The following is a 26,451-nucleotide window of genomic DNA, read 5'->3' as shown; positions in this document are numbered from 1 at the left end:
ACATTTTTTTTTTTTTTGTTGTTGTTGTTTTTTTTATCTTTTCCCCTTTTATATTTAAGGGACTTTTGAATACTACATTATGTTCTTTTAAAAATGATCAATAGGCAGCCACACTTTTTGGGGGGACAGAGAATTAGCTACCTACTGGTAGAGATACAAAACACCAACAGAAATTAGGAGTCATGCAGACACAGTCAGAAACCAAAAGATGAGGAGACAGAATCTTTGCAGTGAAGTGAGGGGGAAGCAGGGAGATTTTTAGAAATAGTATAATCAAAAAGTTAATCTCATTATTTAATACGCAGCCAGAAAATCAGATATTCATTTTTCTATCTGTTCAAGCTCCCATTACCTTAAGCTCATCTGAAACTAACCATAAGAGTCAAGTAGCCTTACACCAAAGCTTTTACATGCTCCTTTTTGATCTTGCGCTCATGCTTACACCTGAATATGCAGGGCAGATAAATGGATGCAGAATCATATCAGCTTTATGCTTAGTATTGCAGGACTGCATCCTTCACTTATCTTTTTCAGGACTAAAACAAGCTCAGTGACTGGTAGGGAGCGATAAAAAACAATTTAAAAGGATTTTATACATTTTTTTCTGCTTGAGGGGCATCACATGGCATACAAGATACAAAACAAGTGCACAAGAGTTAGTTTTCAATTCTGTTTTACACCATTTCTTGTTATATTTAACCTGTGCTTTTTATACTGAAGTGTTCTTTCACTTCCTTAACCTCTTTTAAGGCTTCCTGGACAGTCTTGCACTTATTTTCTCCTATATGGCACCATTTTTAGACGGGATGTAACAGAAAGGTAGGGGAAAACTATCACATACTCACACACACTTTGACAAGGCCATAATGTTGAACATTATTTGAAGAATTTGTGGTTCAATGGATAATGCAGCAAAAAGTCATTAGGGCCTCATGCTGTTCATGAGCGACAATGTAAAGCCCACTTAATTTAGTTTAAAAAACACTTATCGCTCTCTCTCACACACACATAAAACAAACAATATGCAGACGAAAATAACTCAAATTATGCCCAAGGATGCTGTACTGTACATTGGATTAGACAGCAATTGGCTTCTTACATGCTTTTACTCTACAGAAGTTGGCTGCAGTCCAGGTCATTTTTTTTTTTATTTTTTTTTCTATCAAATATAGAAAGGTTTGAACAATTAGTTTTTAATGGATTACTGGGCAGAATTTGACTACTTTAAAGAAGCTAGAGTACAGAATTAAATTTTGATTTTTTTTTTAGATTTGACATTTTCATCACAAAATTTATAATATGTGGGAAATAATTAGAATGAATAAAGTATCATGTGTCCATATTTGTGACTGCTGCTGTAAATATAGCCTAAAATTTTATTAACCATTTTATTTGATAATATTTTTTTGTGCCATCTACTCTGAAAAGTCTATTAATGTTGCTTTTTTAATTTTATTTTAGTAAGGTTAGTTATCTCAGCCATTCTGCATAGCAAAAGCCACTGACTGGACTTCTCCCCCCAAAACTGGCTTTGGATGAAATCCAGCTCAAATAAAAAATAAATAAATAAATAAAAGTATAATATATAAATAAAACAGTAAGTGCTTTTGGAATATATGCTTATGATGTGTGAATGCTAACTAAATTTATAAAATGCAGCATTGGACATTGCTGCTTCACATCTGGCTGCTATTGAAACCAGGCTGCATGCTTCAGTATAATAGGACATAATTTTAAAAAGACCCCAGAATAAAGGAAATAAAAATCAAATACAAACAATAAACAAGTCATACCAGGACAGTGATTAAGCCTTTGGCACAGTCACTCTTTAGAACAGAAACATATCAAATTCAGATTTTAGTGATGTACAATGAATCATCCCTCCATCTCTCACTGAGAAATCTGTTGGAGTGTGTTTGTGGGAGGGAGAGAGAGAGAGAGAGAGAGAGAGAATGAAAGTGATATGTTGGATTGTCTGTGGTTTTAGCTTGCTAATGATGTTCAGTCTGTTCCTTCTTTTAGTGATGCAGAGGGTCGGGTCTCTCCAATTGAAGTCCATTTGTTTTAGTGCAAACGTACAGAGAGATGACCCTCAATAAAACACACACAGACACACAAAAACAAGTACACACACGATTAATGCCAGGCAGGGAGCTGAATGTGAATGTCCCAAAGAAGGTGTCTCCCTTTAACTGGATTTAAAAATTCTAAATGTCTCAGTTAAAAATGTTTACCTCCACAGTCTTCTCTTCGTTCTTCAGTTGCAAAAGAAACTTCTTCTGTATTCTCATCAGTTAAAGGACTAGTTCACTCAAAAATGACAATTCTTAAACATCTCCTTAATAAGTCTGAAACAACATCCGCGTGAGTAAATGATGACAGAATTCATTTTTAGTCTCACTATCCCTTTAAATGTGATACTGAAACATGATTGGCTGAAGAGAAAAAGACGCCTGTGCATAATTTACAGAATGGTTTGAACTGTATCTGAAGAATTCTTCTGAACAAAAATAAAGCTAAAGGAGACACAAAAATACGACATCTTCAAGTATCAAAAAAATCTTAATTAGCCATCACTGCGCATCTCATCCGTCAGTCATGTTTTATCACATTGTGATCCTTTCCAAAAAAAAGAGGCCTATTTGGATTCCTCTATACTCACATGGGACCATATACAGTACATCCACAGCACACTTCCAGTGTCTTCACAAGCCCCTTTAGCTACTCAGGGAGAGAGTGTTTGTTTGAGGGAGGATGAGAGAAAGGGAAGAAGGCATAGTCAGGGAGTGTTCAGTTGTGTGTTAGACACTGAAAGCGGTTTTTGAAGTACAAGAGGCCATTTTTGGTGTGTGTCGCATCAGATGAAGCAGGAGGGTAACGGAACTTTGCGTAAGTTTTGTCGCTTTCAGACTGGCCCCACGGCAGCTTGATCTTGGTGGCGTGGTTCACGATGACATCATCACAAGACCCAACATGCAGGGAGCCGAGGCCATCAATAAAAAACTCTGTAAAACAAAATATGGAAATGAGGAAATCAGCGTGTTTGTAATTTCTTATTATGGCAACAGCTGTCACTTAAATAAAGTGTATATATATATATATATACATATATATATGTATATATATATATATATGTATATATATATATACTCATATATACGTGTATATATATATATATGTGTATATGTATATGTATATGTATATGTATATATTTATATATATATGTATATATATATATATATATATATATGCCTTGCAGAAGTATTTATACCCCTTGATTTTTTTCACGTTTTATGTTGCTGCCTTATGCTAAACTGCTTTAAAGTACTTTTTTCTACATCAATCATCAATCAATTCATAAATTTATTACAAATTAAAATAAGAACATTGCATAAGTATTCATACCCTTAACTAAATATTTAGCTGAAGCACCTTTACATTTTCAGGTCTTTTTTGGTTTCGTTTAATGTGACAAGCTTTGCTTCACCTTCACCTCTCAAGCTCTGTCAGGTTGGATGGGGGCAGATGCACATTTTTTAGGTTTCTCCAGAAATATTTGATTGGGTTCAAGCTTAGGCTCTGGCTGGGCCACTCAAAAACATTCACAGAGTTGTCTATAATCCACTCTTGTTGTGTGCTTAGGGTCATTGTCCTGCTGGAAGGTAAACCTTCTGCCCAGTCTGAGGTTCTGAATGTTCTGGCTTGGGTTTTCATTAAGGGTATCTCAATATTTTGGTGGAGCTTTTCTTCTGCTCTGATGAGTCCCTCAGTCCCTGCCGCTGAAAAACAGCCCCACTCACAGCATGAGGCTGCTACCAGCACACTTTACTTTTTGGATGATACTCTGCAGGAGAATTTAGGTTCATCAGACCAGAGAATACTGTTTTTCACAGTCTGAGGGTCCTTTAGGTGTTTTTTTGCAAATTCCAAGTGTGTTTTCATGTGTTGTCACTGAAGAGAGGATTGAGACTTGCCACACCACCATAAATCCCAGATCGGTGGAATGTTGCAGTGATGTTTGTCCTTCTGTAGAGCTCTACTAGAGTGACCATCAGGTTCTTGGTCACCACACTAACCAAAGCCCTTCTCCATCAGTTGCTCAGCTCTTAGGCGACGGCTGTTATAAGAGTAGTGGTTGTTTTTTAATTCTTCTTTTATTGGTGGCAGAGACTACGTGCTTCTGTGACCCTTCAATGAAGCAGATTTTTTTTTTCTGAACTCTTCCCCAGATTTGTGACTTGACACAAACATGTTTCTGAGCTATACAGGCGGTTATTTTGACCTCAGGGCTTGGTTTTTGCTCTGATGTGCATTATCAGCTGTTAGACCTTTTATTAAGATGTGTGTGTCTTTCCAAATCATACCCATTCAATTGAATTTGCCACAGGTTAACTTCACTCAAAGTGTAGTAACATCTACAAGCAATATGAATGTTCCTGGGCTAAATTTCAACTGTCCCAGATAAGGGTATGATTACTTATGCAATGGAATCATTTAAGTTTTTTATTTTTAATAAATTTGCAAAGATATTAAAAACCTGGTTTTGCTTTCAAATTATGGTGCATGGAGTGTGAATTGATGTGGAAAGAATAGTAATTTAAAGTAGTTTAACACAAGGCAGCAACATAACATAACAGCAACAAGGGGTATTAATACTTTCGCAAGGCACTGTATATATATATATATATATATATATATATATATATATACACACACACACACACACACACACACACACACACACATATATAATAAATATATATATATATATATATATATATAACAGAAGATACATATGTTATCAATTTAAACATTTTTAACATTTTATTTTTTTATGGAAACTGTGATACATATTTTCAGGTTTCTTTGATGAACACAAAGTTCAACTGCATTTATTTGAAGGATTTTTATTGTTACAAATGTCTTTACTGTCACTTTTCAATTTAATCCCTCCATGCTGAATAATTTATTTTATGTGTGTGTGTGTGTGTGTGTGTGTGTGTGTGTGTATAATAATGTAATAACACTGTTAAATATAATCTTTGCAGATCTCTAAATAAAAACCTATAAAAATAAAATCAGAATGAAACTCACACTGTACAATTTTTTCCTAAATTTAGGTAAAATGGTACCGTTTTAATACTGGCCATAACGTAATTAGCAGCATAACACAAAATAATTATCATCTTATCAGTATCTTGCCTCAGAATGTAATATCGGTGCATCCCTAACTAATGAGTTCTTGGGAAATTTTGCTGCTAAGTACACCACAATCCTAGAATCACCTACTTTTGAGTTTGGACTCCATTGAAAACTCACCCAAATGCGCAACACGGGCTAGTCGGGGGTCAAAGCCCACCTGCTGCACTTTATCTGTCCTGGCAAGAAAGAAATTGATGACTCCATCAGTGACAACACAGTGAGGAAAGCCCTGGATGATGTGATGGAAGCCTCGCCGCATGTGCAGACAGTCCCCGTCTTCCTCTCCAGCTTCAATTGAGATCGTCTGCCTGTAGGTGGCAGTGTAGCCTGTGGCTTCACGCACTGCTCCTCCAACCTAAACACACATCAGCCAAACATTAAGAACAACGCGGTTGAAGAAGATAAATTGAACTGGAGGTATCACGTCCTACTGAAAAACTTCTTTCTCTTTATAAAAGCAGATGTGCTTGTCTCCATCTCTAAGGCATGACTCCAGCTGTGTGACTGAGCACAGAAGACTTGTTCACTGGAGAGGTCACATAATAGCTGACCCATTCCAGAGCAATAATCTGCCCTAGATCTGCTGCTGCCTAAAGCAAAATGTAATACAAACTGCATTTATTGTACTCTTTCATATTTTGTGATTCAACAGAATCCAACTAAATAACCTTTACCATTCAAAACTCTTTTTCTGTAATCAGGCTATTAAAGATTAAACAAAATTCAAACAACAAAAAAATGTGTTGTTCTAAAAACATCTTCCATTTTCCATTTTTTTCACAGCAATCAGTGCCAGATACTCATATGTCCTACAGAACATAGGAAGTGCATATCCTTCCTGGAAATAACTATCACTGAAGCTGAATAAACAAAAGATTAAACTGCTTTCATTGATTCTACGTGACTAATAAACACACAACTATCTGAGTTCTTCAAGCTTTCTCATATATTTTAATTATAATAAAGAATATTTATAATGAAATGTTTAATGTTTGGAAAGATGCTTGAGGAGAATTGCTTTTTCAAATGCATGTTATAAGCAACTCAATCGTTTACTACTCGAGCATTTACTACTGATCACGAGCCATACTTTATTGACAATATGCACATAACAGCTTTCGCAATTTCATAATTGCACTAAACCAAACAATTTTGATTAATTGTGCAGCTTTAGCCTGTTTAGCTCTCATGTTAAGCTCTCAAAAGGAAACAAATTAACAATGAACACTTCCTGAGATTCAGAAATTTGCCAAAACTTTGGTTCTGATTTTCAACCGAAATAATGTCTTCTCTGAAGGAGTTTCCACTCAGCAATAGTTTGTCATCTCTAGTTCAGGCAACTCTACAAGGTGAAAACACAACAGTGAGGTTATTAGAAGTGTGTCCTGCTGCTGTTGGCCTTACCAAAATTTTAAATAAATGCTCCCCCATTAAATATCATGAAAGGATGGCAAATCTTTAAGTGCCCTGTAATTTTGATGATACAGAAAATCTGCTCTAATATATGCTGATATTATCACCATGGGTGACATTGGGGGAGGGGGGGTCCTCGATGTCAGCCCAGGCCTGGTTGTACGGGGGTACTAGACGGCGCTAAATACCCTCATATGAAAGCACAAGCAATTAAAGATCTGGCAAACTATCCAATGTGTTTTGCGGCACTAAGCAACGTAACCAATCACAGACATATCTGTTGATTTCTTCAACATAATGGCCAATCAGAAACATTAAGAGTTTTCAGAATTCACTCACAGCTGAAAGCGCCAGAGTTTAGCACACTCGTGAATCATCTCTTAAGTGCAGGACGTGATGTAAATAAGAGATTCATTGTGTAGTTTAGAGAGCTTCATTGATTATAACGGAACTTTGTGAGATCTCAATGAACTAAGATGAGTGATGCATTTAGTGATAATAATGGGAGCGCGCTTTGTGTGTTTTCTAGGCTAATCCAATTAGAATTTGTATGAAACTAGTTTTCAGACACATGCTGCAACGTTTCAGGAATGACATCCACATATTTATGTTGTATTCATTCTCAAAATATCAGTGATTGACACAGTGATAACCAAAGCAATGGACGGGACAAAAATGCCTCAGTTATTTATTCTTAACTTAAATGAACAGCAGAAAAACGTGCACATTTCTGGTAAAAAATGAATGGTCACTTAAAACGGTAAGCAACACCATTCAAATCAGCAACAAGAGACAAAGCTCCACTGTTTAGTAAATGCAGACAACCTCTTTTAAATTATTCTTGGCTGTGCTATATTGACTGTTTGATGCATGGCGGGGCATTGTTTTGATGCATACATCCTAAAAATATTAATTTGCCTTTTTAATTATTTTTATTTATTTATTTTTTTCCTTTTTTTCTTCTTGCGTGAGCAGAGGTGGGCGGCTTGAGAACGGTGCGGCAGGCGGATTCTACGACAGACCTTGGGTTTGCAGCAACCACATGTAATGACCCCGGGCTGGACTCCACTTCGTCCATAGTTAATCCGATTCAGCGATCCACAGTGCAATGTTGATGTATTTCCTCAGCGACCAGCACGGATCAGCCCCAGGCATGACGAAGTAGATATCGTCCTCTTTTGGAAGGCCAAACAAAATAGTTTTGCTTTCACAGTGAAACACACAGCGTCTATACGACATGACGGCGGTGGCAACTACAATACTACAACGAGAATAAAAGGTACGCCTTCTTTCTTTGCATGAACATCTGGACTTTATGCAATCTTCCCACATACTGATGTAGATATGTGGGGGCGTGTTAGAAGCCGTTTCAGGGGGGCATGGATGAGTCTCAACTTTTATAAAGAATATGTCTTTGGATTTTAGACTTTAGTCTTTGCAACTTCACAGATTTTCTTTATTCAACAAGAGCGTGTAACACTCCAAAGAGAAAGGAAAATTTGAAATCGCATCATATGACCCCTTTAGTGAGGGAAGGAAATGCTTTCCATATGTTCATTAGACCTTGAGAATACATATAAACCCTAATTTGTTTATTCACAATTAAACTCCACAGAGTAGCTACACAACAGAACTGTATAAACTAAAACAATTATCTTTATTACGTAGGTTGTGCACCGGCACTGCTCCAGCGTGGATGAATCTAATGTTTTGAGGAGAATGTGTGGCTGTCAGTTACCGCACCGGTGTGGATACTGTACTTCAGAATTGCAGATATTAGCCTACCTCTTGGAATATATGACCCAAATATGAATTTTCACTGGATGTTGACTGCCACATTTGTTCTGACCAACTGAGGAAAAAATCATTACAACAAACTGTGCTACCAATGGTGATTAAATCTAATGATCGGTTAATAAGCTCATATCAAACCGTGCAAATTATTATTGTTATGCTTTGTTCTCAAATTGTTAATGTTAACAACATCGGCATTGCATGACTACATCTGTTTTAGCATGTAGATTTCAATTTCTGTACAATCTAATCTATGCAAATTGTCATACCATTGAAGTTCCATATTAAGAAATTATTTTAACCCAAAAAGCAAATAATTTTTCCTTCGAACTGGTTCTTTTCAAAATACAAATCCTGTGTAATCCCAGGCTATCTGTAATCAGATGCACATTTAAAACTGGAATATAATTTACTTTCAGTCACATGTGTTTCATAAACACATAATCCTTTCTGGTTTACAATCTGCCATCAAAATTATAAATTTAACTGTCCCAGCTGCTGTGAGAAAAGGCTATAAATGATCCACCACCTGCAGCATCCTCACATGTGATATAGTCTATTAGCCGGTGGACAACTTCTTTATGTTTTTTATGAGACGTGATGTAATGACGCGGCAGCATACTCATCATTTCCCGCGGATTCCTACCAGTAAGGCCAAAAAAGTTATGGACTGCAGCTTTAAACTGCACTTTTATGTTTGCTAGGTTGTTTCAGTTTGTATTTGGCGGTAGTTTTTCTCAAATGAAAGCGTAAAAAGCTTGTGAAGTGACTCTCAGAACAGTTCTGGAAATGAACTTCATATGTTCATTTCCTCATATACCGAGGTATCAGATGCTGAAATACTGCTAGCGTCATGTATTTGAGTTAGTGCAGTAGACAAAACTACATCATTCATTCATGCAGACTTATTAGCAACATGAACTGACTGGCTGTAGTCATGTTTCTTCTGCTGTGTGATAGGCTGTCAGATTAATCTATATTGAGTAAAACTGTCCACAGTTCATAATCGTTATCAACATAAATTTTATCATGATCTCAATATGATAGTTTATCGCCCAGCCATTGAACTAAGCTTTTCAAATATTTTTAACCAACTGGTATTTTAGCAGGTGTTTGAAGTCAGTTCCCTTTATATTTGCAAATGTGTCCAAGAAAAATAACCACAGATTACTGATGATGAACATAATCCACAAACAACCAGAAAGCGTCCAAATATATTTTTAAACTATCTTTGTGCTATGCTTCTTTATATAAATGCAACTTAGTTGATATTTTGTTACATGATACAGTATCATTCATATAATTTAAGTGTGACATAGATGCACAATTATATTTTGGTGCCACTGTATATATAGTAAAAAGAGATAGAAGGTCATTTAAAAAATATATATTAATTAACAGAGACTGAGCCTGGTTGATCGAAGGTTTAGCTGGGGACTGTGACGGTTCCAAAGGTATAAGTTCCTTTCCACAAGAGGGACCTGAAGAAACACCTTGTTTCCTGTGCAATGGAAAAAGTCCTCAAGGGGTTTTTAAGCTTTTGATGGGCACCTGATCCTCTCAACACATACATTGTCTCTGCAATGGCTCTTCAGTACATAAAACTGAATTATAAGTGTACTGGTTGTTTTGTCTTAATTTGATGGACAATATTCACAGTGCTTAAGAAAACCCTTGCATTAATGAGCGTTAACGTCACATACTCTACATATCATGCTACATTTATTTTCTCACCAGGTCAAGTGTGGTTTTCTCCAGGACATCCACCAGCTTCTCCAGCTTTGTGTTGGCAGTAAAGATAAAGTCATCATCCACCCACAGTACATACTTGGTAGTAACCTGTGAGACTGCCAGATTACGACCAGCAAACCAGCCCTGAGACACAGACATACATATTCAGATCCCATCATACTGCATGTAAACACAGACAGAAATGTGTCATAATCGAAATTAAGTGACCCACCTTTCCAAAGGGCATGATGTAATGTTCGATATAAGGGCCTGATACTGTTTTAGGGTGCTCACTGTCATCTGCTATCACTATTGTAACTGTTGGATAGTACTGTCGTATGCTGTTAATTAAATCTTGGAGCTTGTCATAGCGCAGGAAGGTTTTAGTTGCTATGGTCACGAGAGCACTGATGTTGTACTCTGAAATTGGACAAACAGAAAGGCAAATGGAAATGGAAACATGTGGCTTTGATTTCTTTGCGATATACATAACAAATAAAACTAAAACAACAGAGTGAAACATTGTTTTGCCATGAGCAAGTGTAAATGCTGACACGTCTATTATAAAAAAGGATCAATTAAACTGTAGCAGAAAACAATAGCTTACTACATTATTGATTGTTAGACAGCGGTATCGGAACCACTCCCTGTAATCTCACTAAAACTGGTGGCTGACAGTGAAATACGTAATTCTCTTGGCTTGCATTCATAGTGTAGAATATTCTTTAGTATAATTTTGTCTCATACTGAGAAAACAACACATACTGATTTTTATTTGAGTTTTAGTTTAAAAAATGTCAGTACTTCAAATTAAATTCATTTATTCAGGAAGCATTTATAATTTTCATTCATTTTCTTAATTTATTTTTTCCATCTAATAATTATATTTTATTTTATTTCTGCTCTATTTCAATTAACAATAGCTATTTTAATAGTTTTAGTTTTAGTCAACAATAACAGCAATGATGTATTTACCTTTATCTGCATCAGAGCCTGTGTTGTAGAGTTTGGGTGTTACTCCATGACGGATCTTGATGGTAAAAAGAGCTTGATGTCCTTCTGTGTCTAACTGCACTGAATCACAAGCACATAAAAACTATATATCAAAATAAAGATTATCCAGTCCTGATTTTAAATGTACATTTGGGATAAGTATTTTTTTTACAAGAATTACCCAGAAGCTGCATACCTGTGTCAGCTGTGCTGGGGTGGAACAGTGTGTTAGTATATGTGATAAACTGGAGCTGTCGATTCAGAATGGGCAAAAGGGTACTGCTCAGGGTCATGTGCATCTCGCCATCACCCCTGACCTTTACCCCCTCCACCTCTGCTGCCACATTAAATGTGCCCAGCGATGCTGAAAAGTTCAGCTACAGAGAAAGATGAAAACGTAGTGTTCAGGAAGCATCCACAACACTTAAAGCACAGGAAATAGACATAAATTATTCATAATATCACTTACAGTATATACATCTCGGGGCAGCTCTTTTAAGGCCAAACCTGAAACACATTACAGCCACGTATTCAGTGCCAGTTCGACATAGGCAAAATAAATTTTGGGGCTCCCCTTCCCTATTAATATATAATATTAGCACCCCAAAACAGCAAACAAAAATAAATTGTAATCCAAAGAAACAATTGCAGTGTTCACAAGAAGTACAAAGTATAAAGTCATTCTGCTTGCATTTAGTCATTTCAGATTAAATGTAGTTCTGATAAATAATAAATACTAATACTAATAACTGCATTAGCCTATTCTGCATATCAATTGCTCAAGCCTCTGTTATTAGCTCTAAAATAATGTCTTATATTTAGGTTTAGGATTAGATAAATGAATACTTACACAATAAGAGCGTTTTAAGGACAAAATGTGACAAATGTCTTGAAATAAAGCATGAACAATCTTTTGATGTGTGGTAACCGTAGTTTAAGTGGAATAATTGACTCTGGGCTGCTGAATTATTAGAAAAATAATGCATAATGGTAATGCAGCGACAACGCTGGAGTCAGTTATTGCTAACTTAATTAAACAGTCTTTCTCTGTTCTCAAATGAGTGAAGAACTTGTGTGAATTACCTGAACCTGTGCATCTCTCAACAACAGTGTTCGGCTACTAAGTCTCTACTAACAGCAAAACTGACAGTTTAACTGCTTCAAAAACAGCTACATGTACATTAAAAATAGCATGTAGCTTTTCAGCTGTGAAAATATTTTGATAAAGTTGCAGGGCTGCATTAACAACAAGTTTCTGTGTGTGTGTGTGTGTGCGTGTCAGCACCATAATAATTTGTTAATAATTGATATGCCTTTGATAATAAAATGTAATTTCATTGGGTAAATGTTTGACATTTGTATTCTTTTGTTTTTTATATTTATTGGAGTTTTTTTGTAATGTAATAATGTGCTCTCAGTTCTCAGTTGTGAGCTTCACATTATTATTCTGCATAAACATATATCACACTATCACTGCATATATCACTACAATCTGAAAAAAAGCAATCCAGGCTCATTGGAAGTAATTACTGTGGCTACATTTCTGCTAAAACGACACATTTTGTTGCAGTTTCCAGGAGAAATTAACAACTCAAACAACTCAAATAATGATTATGGGGGCAGACTATCAATAAATAAAGACTTATGTTTGTGCAGTTCCTTGCACAATGCTGTTATTATTATGTAAACACTTTTACCAATTACCATAGTGCATGATTTATAAAAAATAAACTGTTGAATAAACCTGCATCTGCACTGAAGAGAACAGATATAGTTTATAGTGCCTCTTGTGGACATGTTGTCTGAAAATGGCAGCGAAATGGACCCGGAGCAAAGAATTTCAGGTTTTGCAAAAATGTAGCCACAGTAATGTACAAACCCGATTCCAAAAATGTTGGGACACTGTACAAATTGTGAGTAAAAAAGGAATGGAATAATTTACAAATCTTATAAACTTATATTTTATTCACAATAGAATATAGATAACATATCAAATGTTGAAAGTGAGACGTTTTGAAATGTCATGCCAAATATTGGCTCATTTTGGATTTCATGAGAGCTACACATTCCAAAAATGTTGGGACAGGTAGCAAAAGAGGCCGGAAAAGTTAAATGTACATATAAGGAACAGCTGGAGGACCAATTTGCAACTTCTTAGGTGAAATGGCAACATGATTGGGTATAAAAAGAGCCTCTCAGAGTGGCAGTGTCTCTCAGAAGTCAAGATGGGCAGAGGATCACCAATTCCCCCAATGCTTCGGCGAAAAATAGTGGAGCAATATGAGAAAGGAGTTTCTCAGAGAAAAATTGCAAAGAGTTTGAAGTTATCAACATCTACAGTGCATAATATCATCCAAAGATTCAGAAAATCTGGAACAATCTCTGTGCGTAAGGGTCAAGGCCGGAAAACCATACTGGATGCCCGTGATTGGCACTGCATCACATACAGGAATGTTACTGTAATGGAAATCATAACATGGGCTCAGGAATACTTCCAGAAAACATTGTCGGTGAACACAATCCACCGTGCCATTCGCCGTTGCCAGCTAAAACTCTATAGGTCAAAAAAGAAGCCATATCTTAACATGATCCAGAATCGCAGGCATTTTCTCTGGCCCAAGGCTCATTTAAAATGGACTGTGGCAAAGTGGAAAACTGTTCTGTGGTCAGACGAATCAAAATTTGAAGTTCTTTTTGGGATGCCATGTCATCCGGACTAAAGAGGACAAGGACAACCCAAGTTGTTATCAGCGCTCAGTTCAAAAGCCTGCATCTCTGATGGTATGGGGTTGCATGAGTGCGTGTGGCATGAGCAGCTTACACATCTGGAAAGGCACCATCAATGCTGAAAGGTATATCCAAGTACTAGCACAACATATGCTCCCATCCAGACGTCGTCTCTTTCAGGGAAGACCTTGCATTCCAATGCCAGACCACATACTGCATCAATTACAACATCATGGCTGCGTAGAAGAAGGATCTGGGTACTGAAATGGCCAGTCTGCAGTCCAGATCTTTCACCCATAGAAAACATTTGGCGCATCATAAAGAGGAAGATGTGACAAAGAAGACCTAAGACAGGTGAGCAACTAGAAGCATGTATTAGACAAGAATGGGACAACATTCCTATTCCTAAACTTGAGCAACTTGTCTCCTCAGTCCCCAGATGTTTGCAGACTGTTGTAAAAAGAAGAGGGGATGCCACACAGTGGTAAACATGGCCTTGTCCCAACTTTTTTGAGATGTGTTGATGCCATGAAATTTTAAATCAATTTATTTTTTCCTTAAAATGATACATTTTCTCAGTTTAAACATTTGATATGTCATCTATGTTGCATTCTGAATAAAATATTGAAATTTGAAACTTCCACATCATTGCATTCTGTTTTTATTCACAATTTGTACAGTGTCCCAACTTTTTTGGAATCGGGTTTGTATTTTCAATTAGCCTGGGTTCCGAAAAAGTGTAGTATCTAGGGATGTTATCAATATCATGGTATTGGGTATTATCAATATCATGGTATTGAGATAGCAAAACTGTCTCGATATCATCGTGGTCTCATGAAGATATGAAATAGGTCTTCCGGCCAAAAAGTATAGTTTTTAAAATATATTTAAACTTCTTATTCTAACATAAAATGTCTTCAAAGTTGTGTTTTGGGCCATTATGCTTTGGCACAGTATCTGTCAAATAAAATAAAACCGAAAGCACAATATGGATGAATCCCTTTATCAAGTAAAAGTGTTTTTTTGCTGCTCGTTTCAAATTGAAGTGCGCAATTCGTTCAGGTGATCAACTCATGATCTCGTGTTTTCTGTGCCTCAGAATGGCTCCGTTCACAGTAAATAACTAATTTATTGCATGTGCTGTGAGTTTAGCGCACGTTTAGGAACACAACAGCCACCAGTTGTGCTTTATTTTTGTGGCAGATGATTACAGCATTTCACTAAATTTGTAGTGAGACATTTGAAATGGTACTCAAATGGTTCAGGTCATACTTAGAAAGGAGATGTTTTTATGTGAGTATAGGAGATCATAAGTCTAAGTGGACGTCCATGACATGCAGAGTCCCACAAGGCTCCATTCTTGCACCGCTCTTGTTTAGTCTGTATGTGCTCCCACTAAGTCAAATAATGTGAACAATCCAAATTGCCTATCACAGCTATGTTGATGTCACCCAGATTTACCTAGCCTTACCGCCAAATAACTACAGCTCCACTGACTCCCCCTAACAGTTGTATGTGCCAGAACATTCTTCAGTTATACAAGGAGAAAACTGAAGTAATTGCATTTGGAAACAAAGATGAAGTTCTCAAGGGAATGCATACCTTGACTCTAGGAGTCTAACAACTAAAAATCAAGTCAGGAATCTTGGTGTGATTCTGAAGACAGACCTTAGTTTCAGTAGTCATGTCAAAGCAGCAACTAAATCAGCATGCTATCATCTCAAAAACATTGCAAGAATTAGATGTTTTGTTTCCAGTCAAGACTTGGAGAAACTTGTTCATGCCTTTATCACCAGCAGAGTGGACTATTGTAATAGTCTCCTCACCGGCCTTCCCAAGAAGACTATTAGCTGCAACTCATCCAGAACGCTGCTGCCAGGATTCTGACAAGAACCAGAAAATCTGAGCATATGACAACAGTCCTCAGGTCCTTACACTGGATTCCAGTTATATTTAGGATTGTTTTTAAAGTACTTTTACTCGTTTATAAATCAATCAATGGCCTAGGACCTTAATACATTGCAGATATGCTCACTGAATATAAACCTAACAGACCACTCAGATCGAGTGAAAGTGACATGACATACAGCCAAGTATGGTAACCCATACACAGAATTTGTGCTCTGCATTTAACCCATCCAAAGTGCACACACACAGCAGTGAACACACACACAGAGCAGTGGGCAGCCATTTATGCTGCAGCACCCAGGGAGCAGTTCGGTGCCTTGCTCAAGAGCACCTCAATCGTGGTATTGAAGGTGGAGAGAGTACTGTACATTCACTCCCCCCACCTACAATTCCTGCCAGCCTGAGACTCAAACTAGCAACCTTTGGATCGCGAGTCCAACTCTCTAACCATTAGGCCATAATAATCATTTTCTATTTTTAACTGTTTTAAATTAATTTAAAATCAATTTATAAATCATTTTAAACTTTTTAAATTCCTTGTTTTATTGTTGTGATTATTTAACTTATCTTAATGTAAAGCACTTTGAATTACCATTTTGTATGAAATGTGCTATATAAATAAACTTGCGTTGCCTTGGTTTCCTAAAACACCAGTGTGAATGTAATTTAGACTGAGACAGTACACCACAAATTAAAAGAGTGTTGAGTCCCCTTTGAAGTTCAGGTACAAGTCCATTCACTGACTTCTTTCTGACTTCAGTTTTCTTAGTTAAGACCATAGGTTGGAACTCTTATCTAATATTGACTGTAATATTCTTTACATTATATTAAAGATTGATTATTATAACGGTAATTCTCATAACAGTTCTTCCGTCACATGGCAATACATTAATCTTACTAGGAACAAAAAGTGTATTACCTGGTATAAGGATAGTTTTAAGAGGCCGAACCTCCACACCTTGTGTTGGGTACTGCAGAGGGTTGTTAGCTTCAGCTACAATCAGCAGATCAGCAGGGGTCTCCGACCTATACAAACCAGGGTTACTATCGTTAACTAAAACTAAAACCATAAAAAGATTGTTTTCAAGCTCAGACATTCTCTGCATATAATGAATTAATTTCATAACTATTATCCCGTTGAAAAAAGCAGCATATGCTGGTTAGGTTTGTTTTGAAGTATGGTAGCTGGTGAGCTGGTTTAAGCTGGCCCTTAGTTGGTCATGAGCTGGTTTAAGCTGGTCATGAGCTGGTTTAAGCTGGTCCTGAGCAGGGATGGATACCGAGAACCGGTATTTTTTGGACCGGTACGTAATTGGGTCAATACTGGACTACCTATAAGCTTCAGGTCAAACAATACTGTTATCGATACTTGCGTTGTTTTATCTCTGAATACTTCGGTGTTAATGGCAAATTAGAAGCTAATCTCAAGCTGACGGCATCCATGCCGAGAGAGGTTTGCCATAACACACAGCATCACCATCTCAGTCTCTGTCCAGCACAGGAAAAATAATTATAATGCTAAAGGTAAGGTGCAATTCATATCTCTTTATTAAATAACTTATCAAGTAATTTGAAAACTTTCTGTGAGATGTAATTTCACAAACAGCGTGAGTCTTTCCCTCTCAAAATGTGAAAATGGCTTCAAACCACCACATTGTGTCTGCACTCCAAGCAAGCTCCACACTGCACAGCTGACACAGGAAATGTCACAGTTGATACCCATCATTTAAACCATTTAGCACTCGCATGCTCTCCTAGAGACATTGTGCTCATACACACTCAAAGCGAACACAAATAAGACCGCATCAAATACAGCTCACAAAATCAGGCTTGTGCTTCGTGTAAGCTATTATTGCCCCATTCTAAAAACAAAAGTGCATTGCATGATCAAACATAATTTTATATTTTTGAAGAATGTCTAAAAAATAAACCCCCCTCTACCCCTAAGATTATGATGAGGAAATCTCTCTCTCACTTTGAAGGGCCTTTTTACTTAAAAAAAATGTGTTTTATGTGCCTTTTCTGTTTGCTTAGAGGCATTTGTAAACTGCAAGTACTGAAGTTCAGCAGTAATAAAATAACTTGAAATGTTCAACATCTTTTCACATCCTTGTTTCACACCAAATTGTAGAGAGAAGTAACAGTATCAATAAGCAGTATCTGTATCGATATCAATAAAATGTAAACGATACCTGTCCCTAGTCCTGAGCTAGCAATAAGCTGGTTATGAGCTGGTCCTGAGCAGGAGCTAGTTGCTTTGGACCAGCACATGACCAGCTTAAACAAGCTCATAACCAGCTAAGGACCAGCTCATGACCAACTAAGGACCAGCTTAAACCAGTTCAAACTAGCTGCCATGCTTCAAAATAAACCTAACCAGAATATGCTGATTTTTTTCAACAGAGATATGGATATATAAATCAAACAACTGAACACTGGCACTGGCATAAAATGATTGAATGAAAACAAAATGCACCTCATTTGGAAGCTCTGATACTCTTTGGCACGCCGTTTCTTCATCTCATTGAGCTGGGAGGCCTGGAAGGCAGTGTGAAGGGGATGGGCAGACACTCTAGGGAACAAGAGCTGAGCAAAGGGCAGGTTGACCCCTCTGCTCTCTCCTTCACAAACACACCCGTTGCGAGCCAAAAGCCTTGTGGAAGAGGAGGAGAGTTATCACATGATCAGTCTGTCAGTTTTTGACCGGAAGGAAAATGTTTGCATCCTCCAGAGGTGACAGTAGACAGTCTCTGTGTACAAATGTACATATAAATGCATAAAAGATTTATAGGACATCAACATGTCACTTCTGAGTTATAAAAACAAATTCATGTACAGAATTTAAAGTTATGCTTAGAGATAAGTAGTAGATTTCTGAACAACTTTAAAAGTTTATTGTCAATAAAATTTTTGTTTTTGAAGAGAAATTAATTATTGTATACAGCAAGGTTTACATTAAATCGATAAAAAATAAATAAAAACATTTATAATGTTATGAAATGTTTCTATTTCAAATAAAAAAATAAAAAATGTTCTTTTCAACTTTCTATTCATCAAAAGAATCCTGAAAATATTCAAATAAAATAAACATTAAGATATTAATGTTTATTAATAGAATAATAATGTTTCCGAAAGATCTAATGAAACTGAAAACTGGAGAAATGGCTGCTGAAAATTCAGCTTTGCCATCACAGAAATAAACTACATTTTAAAGTATATTAAAATAGAATAAAGTTATTTCAAATGTAATAATATTATATTAGTTTTACTATATATTTGATCAAATAAATGCAGCTTTGGTGAGCATAAGAAGTGTTTTTAAAAACATTATAAAATCTTACCAATCCCAAATTTTGAAAAGTAAAAATTACATGAAAATTTGAGATAAGTAGTTGTTAAAAGTTGCAGGCTTTTTACAACCATCTCCAATCTCCCTCTACTTGAACTGATGTTTAATAGAAAAACATGAAGCATCAGCTTGTGAAGACTAACTGACCTGGCCACACTCTCCCTCACTCTGTAAGGGATGGTGCTAGTGCTGGGATCCGGTTCAGGAAGTCTCTCCTCCAGCAGCCGCTCAGCTCCAGGACCCGGTCTGTACCGTACATCCACAGTGTTGTAGACCCGAGTGGGCCAGGAATGTAGCACTGCCAAAACCAGCACCACTGATGCTACCAGAGCTAACAGCACAGTCTTACGTAGGGAACGCATGCTACAAGCTACAACACAAACAGAAACACAACACTGCTGAACCTTCTTCAGTGTAATTAAATTCATTTGTACAAAAATGAAAACACCAAAATGAAAATTTTGTCATTAATCACTTACCCCCATGTCGTTCCAAACCCATAAAAGCTTTGTTCGTCTTCGGAACACAATTTACATTTACATTTTACATTTAATCATTTAGCAGACGCTTTTATCCAAAGGGAATGAGAACAATAGAAGCAATCAAACCAACGAGAAATCAACAACAGTATACAAGTGCCATGACAAGTATCAGTTTAATCTAGCGCAGTACACATAGCTATGTTTTTTTTAAAGAATAGAATAGAATAGAATAGAATAGAATAGAATAGAATACAAAAGGTAAGTGTTAGTATTAGTTATCTTAAATATTAATTTAAGATATTTCGGATGAAAACCGGGAAGAAAACAAATATAACGACTTTATTCAACATGTCTCTCCACATCAGCGTAGTGCCATTTTGGAGAATATGAGCTAAATGCAGGCAGCATGTGTCACCCGCACCACAAGGATACGTTTTCAATGTGTATTTAAACTTTGATTTGAAAGAAAACGCTATATACTCTTTGACTGAAACAAAAGAGTGTAAGCTGTCTGCGTTCAGCTCATATTCTCCAAAATGGCACTACGGTGATGTGGGGAGAGACAGAGACAAATTTTTGAATAAAGTCGTTATTTTTTTATTTACGCGTACAAAAAGTATTCTTGTCGCTTCATAACATTACGGTTGAACCACTGATGGCAGATGGACTATTCCGACGATGCTTTTCATACTTTTCTGGACCTTGACAGTGTAATTTACTTGGCAGTCTATGGGACAGTCACAAGCCTCCAGGTTTTCATCCAAAATATCTTAAATTGTGTTCACAAGACAAACAAAGCTTTTACAGGTTGGGAACGACATGGGGGTAAGTGATTAATGACAAAAATTTCATTTTGGGGTGGAGTATCCCTTTAATAACAATATGGAGGGAAGCACTTTAGTAATTCCACACACACTTCATAATACACTCACTCTATCCAATCAGAGCGAGAGGTACAGCAAGTTGCCATTACTGCTCCTAAAGGTCCATGGTACTGATTAGCTCAATCTTGATGTGACTGACAGTAGCTGAGGAGGCTGATGGAGGGCTCTCTCCATCTGCTGAGGTAAAAAAAAAAAACCGTAGTCATGTCAGTTGTAGACATTAATTTACTGTATTCATTACTGTACATAAAACAGTCCAATGTACACTCTTAAAAAAGGTTCTTTATTGGGATTTGTGGTTCCAGAATGAACCTTTAACATCAATAAAACCTTTCCATTGCAAAAAAGTTTTTTTGTTGTTGTTGTTGTTGTTGTTTTTTGTGTGTGGAAAAGGGTTATTTACACTACAAAAACCCCCATTTGCAACCTTTATTCTAAGAATGTACTCATTGACTATATTCATAAGACTTCTGAATGCAGGCCTACACATTTTATGAGGAAAAGGACCAAATGCCAGGCTTTATCAATTGAAAATGTTGACACAGCAGTGGCCATTACAAAAACTAACTCAGCTACAGCCATAAAGACATAATGTTCTAAACTTTACTGTTAATCAGTGCTAAGGGCTTTCCTGACTGACCAACGGACGGACACAACTTTCCCACCCTCTCTCCATAGACTACTTAGTAATATCATCATCATCAAGGATTGTGTACCTCTAAGCACACTGAACAATGGAGAGGAATTAGGGGTGGTTTGGATCGGAAATATACTGTATACAGGTGCTGGTCATATAATTAGAATATCATCAAAAAGTTGTTTATTTCACTAATTCTATTCAAAAAGTGAAACTTGTATATTATATTCATTCATTACACACAGACTGATATATTTAAAATGTTTATTTCTTTTAATTTTGATGATTATAACTGACAACTAAGGAAAATCCCAAATTTAGTATCTCAGAAAATTAGAATATTACTTAAGACCAATACAAAGAAAGGATTTTTAGAAATCTTGGCCAACTGAAAAGTATGAACATGAGAAGTATGAACATGTACAGCACTCAATACTTAGTTGGGGCTCTTTTTGCCTGAATTACTGCAGCAATGCGGCGTGGCATGGAGTCGATCAGTCTGTGGCACTGCTCAGGTGTTATGAGAGCCCAGATTACTCTGATAGTGGCCTTCAGCTCTTCTGCATTCTTGGGTCTGGTATATCGCATCTTCCTCTTCACAATACCCCATAGAATTTTCTATGGGGTTAAGGTCAGGCGAGTTTGCTGGCCAATTAAGAACAGGGATACCATGGTCCTTAAACCAGGTACTGGTAGCTTTGGCACTGTGTGCAGGTGCCAAGTCCTGTTTGAAAATGAAATCTGCATCTTCATAAAGTTGGTCAGCAGCAGGAAGCATGAAGTGCTCTAAAACCTCCTGGTATACGGCTGTGTTGACCTTGTACCTCATAAAACACAGTGGACCAACACCAGCAGATGACATGGCACCCCGAACCATCACTGACTGTGGAAACTTTACACTGGACCTCAAGCAACGTGGATTGTGTTCCTCTCCTCTCCTCCTCCAGACTCTGGGATCCTGATTTCCAAAGGAAATGCAAAATTTACTTTCATCAGAGAGCATAACTTTGGACCACTCAGCAGCAGTCCAGTCCTTTTTGTCTTTAGCCCAGGCGAGACGCTTCTGACGCTGTCTGTTGTTCAAGAGTGGCTTGTTCAAGGAATGCGACAGCTGAAACCCATGTCTTGCATACGTCTGTGCGTAGTGGTTCTTGAAGCACTGACTCCAGCTGCAGTCTACTCTTTGTGAATCTCCCCCACATTTTTGAATGGGGTTTGTTTCACAATCCTCTCCAGGGTGCAGTTATCCCTATTGCTTGTACACTTTTTTCTACCACATCTTTTCCTTCCCTTCGTCTCTCTATTAATGTGCTTGGACACAGAGCTCTGTCAACAGCCAGCCTCTTTTGCAATGACCCTCCTTGTGCAAGGTGTCAATGGTCGTCTTTTGGACAACTGTCAAGTCAGCAGTCTTCCCCATGATTGTGTAGCCTACAGAACTAGACTGAGAGACCATTTAAAGGCCTTTGCAGGTGTTTTGAGTTAATTGGCTGATTAGAGTGTGGCACCAGGTGCCTTCAATATTGAACCTTTTCACAATATTCTAATTTTCTGAAATACTGAATCTGGGATTTTCCTTAGTTGTCAGTTATAATCATAAAAGTTAAAAGAAATAAACATTTGAAATATATCAGTCTGTGTGTAATGAATGAATATAATATACAAGTTTCACTTTTTGAATGGAATTAGTGAAATAAATCAACTTTTTTATGATATTCTAATTATATGACCAGCACCTGTACATGTGTGTGCACTGGTTCGGGTGTTTGCGAAGGAACTGCAAGGGTTTATGAGTTTAAAGAAAAACTAATTTTAATTTAACATTTTTATGATTTAATTAATTATGTCATTATAAAATCAATCAAAATAAAACACTTCATCAATAAAACACAGGATCAAATGAGAAAAAAGTTTGAGTTCATGAATTTGTGCATTTTAATGTGAAAAACAAAAACCTTCTGAAGACAGAAATACAAACCTACAGAGTGATAATTCAAATAAAAATGAATGTGTTCATCAGTAGCTGATGCGATGATGAAACACTTCTTAAACTTGAAATGATTTTTGTAAATCCAGTCTTTGTGTGAATGTGGACAAAATAGAAAGACTTTCAGTGTGTATAAGCAGTAGGCTATTTTAGAAAGGAACATTAAAAGATGAAAAAGAGGAATTAGGTAGAATCAATCAATTATTAATAATTTATTGCTACTGTGTAAATCGTATGTAATCATGTAATCAATAAAAAGATAACTGTAGTCTGATTACGAGTATTTTAAAATGTAATTTAATCTAATTACAAGAATTTAATTTTTGGAATCTGATTACATAATACAGATTACATATAATCAATTACTAGCCTCTACCCAGCTCTGTATATAGCTGATTGCAATAATCCGACTTCACATGAGCTGAGATTACTAACAATGAGGCGGTTTGTGCAGTATCATCCTATAAAATATGACAAGGATGTAAAATTAAATTAAAGACACAATTGTCTTTATCTCTACAACAAAAACATCTTTCTGTAAACTGAAAAGGCCTTTTCTGTACTTCAATAATATCCTTTAATGTCAGGCTACTGCAAACTACTTTTTGATTCATTACCACCTTGGTAAATGTGGTATATTCAACAACTTAAATATGTATCCCTGGAAAAGAAATCAACAGTGTATCGCTGTCAGCTGTATAAAATTATTTGGAAAAGAAAAAAGAAAATATACCAGAAAAAATTTATCAACAGAACTAGATGTTTTGGCTTTGCAGACTTTTCTAAACAATCAAAGACAAACGGGAAAAAACATTGCGCAACTAACGTGGTGAATAAAACATTCCCCTGCACTTCCATGCATGACTATAGAAATAAAAACCACATGCGCAGCCCCGTAAAGTGAATAAACCCAATGGACTTCCCTCCGGCTCCTCATACTGATGTTGTATACTCTATCTATACAGAAGGCCAATGTGCGGTGATTCCCAGCCCACTGTAAACTATAGCTATACCTCACACAGGCCGCCGCCGCACAGGTGACAGCATGCACCGTTGGCCTTCGAGACAGAAGCCGTGCCTTGGCAAATAGTCAATAGCCATTAAGGGACATGATAACGGGCGTACTCATCATTGCCACTGTCTAACGCCCAGCCTGTACAGCAATACAGAGAGGTACAAAAAGCCCATTGGCCTGTTGTCGCGATATATTAGCCTACATAATGCACAGAAAATTACATCAGGCAATGCAGGGCCATAATTCCATTAGAAATGTATCTAAACAACCAAATCCCTACTGTTCTATTCAAACACCACAGAGTGAGTGGCGATTAATTAATTTAGCGGCGCATATTTAATTATATTCACTCAGTCATGCGGCAGAAACAAACAAATGTACCTTAAGTAACTGAGAAAATGATATCAGTGCTAATCACAACAGGGCGGATGAGCGACAGAACACGTTCAGATAAATCTTACCTGTAATGTCGCCACCAAGAGGGATCCCCTACCCTTAAAATACCCCCGGCGCGCTTGTCATGTGAACGCGAACAGCTGATAAATGGAGAAAATCCGATGGAGAATGGAGGAGAGCGGAGAGGAGTCGGGCTACCCCTTCTGTGCGATAGCGATGGAGGGCTGCGGCGCGCTGAAATGCTCTCATATGAGAGAGGAGAGTGATGCAGCTTCGCAACACGCGCTCACGCCTGCCGCTCACCACAAGGGGAAGAGGCTTTATAAATGCTTTATGATCTGAAGGGATATTCATTTTTTGGGGAGATTAACTAGATTTCTTGCACATGTCTTTACTCTTTGGATATGACTCAATGAAATAGACCTAAAAAAAGTTATTTGCACACCTTGGAACGTTAGCCGTCCAAATTAGATCCAAGCATTCAGCTGCCACGTAAAGCAACATAATTTATATGATCAAAAACATTAATAATAGACCATGCACCTATTAATGGAAAGACATCTTGCAGAGAGACAAATCTTGTCATGTGACGTGACGCGACGGGACGCCTGCTATCCATTCTCCAAACCACTTACAGGGATACTGGATCGCAGTGTTTAGAGCCGAAGACAAATGGCCATCAAACACAGGTAAACATGTAGGCTAAAAATGTTTCCAAATCGCAGTTTGCACTTTGATTTTGACGCTTAATCTGTCCACTTTATTATCTTACAGTAATGATATTATCGATTTAAAAAAAAATAACTAACTAAAATAATTAACTCAAAAAATAAAATGTAGTAGTAGGCCTGTAGTAGATTTACACTGTAAAAAATTGCAAGTGGTTTCAACTAATTATTATTTAGTTACAAGTTCCACAGAAATTTTACATTCAGTCAATTTCTGACTTCAAAGTGTTATCTGAATTGTTATTTTTTTTGTTGGCTCAACCTTTAGTGAACTATAGTCCATTCAACTAAAATGTTTTAATTGGTCAAACATTTAGAAAACTACAGCAATTTATGTCAATTAAAATGTAATGTAATGTTTACTCTATGTGTTTTATATGTTACCTCAACTAAGATTTAATAAGATTTAATATTTGGGCATCATAAGAAATTGCTGGGGAACTACATAAACATATTTTTATAGTTTAAAAACAAATATTAAAAAAGATTAACTGGTGTTTATCAATCACTAAAAACACACACTTTACAACACATAACAGCCTTTATTTAATAACTATCTCCATTTATAAAAATGTTCATACAAACTAAACAAACAGGAAATGAAGAAAAAAAGTCACCTATATCTTGGACAGCCTAAGGGTCAGTAAATTAACAGCAAATTTTCAAAATTAACAGCAAAAAAACCCCAAGACTGAGTGTGATCCCTCAGATCCATGGCAGTAGACACGACACTTCATTTGGCGCCCGAACAGGGACTGGAAAGGAGCAGCAGAGTGGACGACCGCTTTTGTACTCAGTGATGAGCAACACACACACAGTGGTGGCCACCATATAATAAGGTAAGCATTTTTGCTTATATAATTAGTGTGTGTTGTTAAACGGTCGGTTCTGAGTGGTAAGGTCACTTAAAATCTGCTCTTCCAAATTTAGAATTAAATAAATAAATTAAAATGGAGGGTTTTGTTTAAAGAGGAAGTTTTGATTACAGATATTTGGTATAATGTTAAGGCCTTGATAGGTGACCTAAATTAAGACTAAATGGTGTAGGCAGAAATTCATTGTATGTAATGGTCTGTGTTTATTGAAGACTGGTCTCAAAAAGGACAGCAATAAACAGGAAACAGATGTAGAATCACGCGAAAAGACCAATGGCTACCGCTTTGACAAAGAATAAGGTGAAAGATTACTCAAAGGGCAGAACGGAT

General features: G+C 36.8%; 1 protein-coding gene and 1 long non-coding RNA gene across 3 annotated transcripts; one reads left to right on the top strand and one right to left on the bottom strand.

The window, feature by feature from the left end:
* Positions 1-524: 524 nt before the first annotated feature.
* Positions 525-24,758, bottom strand: LOC109062212 (beta-1,4 N-acetylgalactosaminyltransferase 1-like). Of its 2 annotated transcripts, none has more exons than XM_042726167.1 (12): positions 24,584-24,758; positions 20,532-20,660; positions 19,265-19,487; positions 18,245-18,421; positions 16,688-16,794; positions 11,603-11,640; positions 11,330-11,510; positions 11,116-11,214; positions 10,373-10,560; positions 10,144-10,284; positions 5,320-5,557; positions 525-3,005 (listed from the first exon to the last, which is right to left on the bottom strand). In XM_042726167.1, the coding sequence occupies exons 3-12, from the start codon at positions 19,477-19,479 to the stop codon at positions 2,791-2,793; spliced, it is 1,599 nt and encodes a 532-aa protein (XP_042582101.1). In that variant the 5' UTR covers positions 19,480-19,487; positions 20,532-20,660; positions 24,584-24,758; the 3' UTR covers positions 525-2,790. The 2 variants fall into 2 exon arrangements, with proteins under 2 accessions (XP_042582101.1, XP_042582102.1); XM_042726168.1 differs by having other exon boundaries at positions 20,532-20,657.
* Positions 24,759-24,972: 214 nt separating this feature from the next.
* Positions 24,973-26,086, top strand: LOC122137690. The gene is made up of 2 exons (XR_006155029.1): positions 24,973-25,207; positions 25,922-26,086. It is a non-coding gene; the product is annotated as an uncharacterized LOC122137690 (long non-coding RNA).
* The last annotated feature ends 365 nt before the right edge of the window (positions 26,087-26,451 follow it).

Source organism: Cyprinus carpio, chromosome B6, assembly GCF_018340385.1.
Source record: "Cyprinus carpio isolate SPL01 chromosome B6, ASM1834038v1, whole genome shotgun sequence".
NCBI lineage: Eukaryota > Metazoa > Chordata > Actinopteri > Cypriniformes > Cyprinidae > Cyprinus > Cyprinus carpio.
The sequence above is the reverse complement of the archived record's forward strand: the minus strand, read 5'-3'. Positions and strand labels throughout refer to the sequence as shown.

Excerpts from the sequence above, each read along its gene's own strand:
- LOC109062212 (XM_042726167.1), bottom strand. The coding sequence starts at position 19,479 with ATGCGTTCCCTACGTAAGACTGTGCTGTTAGCTCTGGTAGCATCAGTG. Across the intron at positions 11,641-16,687 it reads TAAAACTATCCTTATACCAG|GTTTGGCCTTAAAAGAGCTG; the intron begins GTAATACACTTT and ends AATGTGTTTCAG. Across the intron at positions 11,215-11,329 it reads CCCCAGCACAGCTGACACAG|TGCAGTTAGACACAGAAGGA; the intron begins GTATGCAGCTTC and ends CTTGTGATTCAG.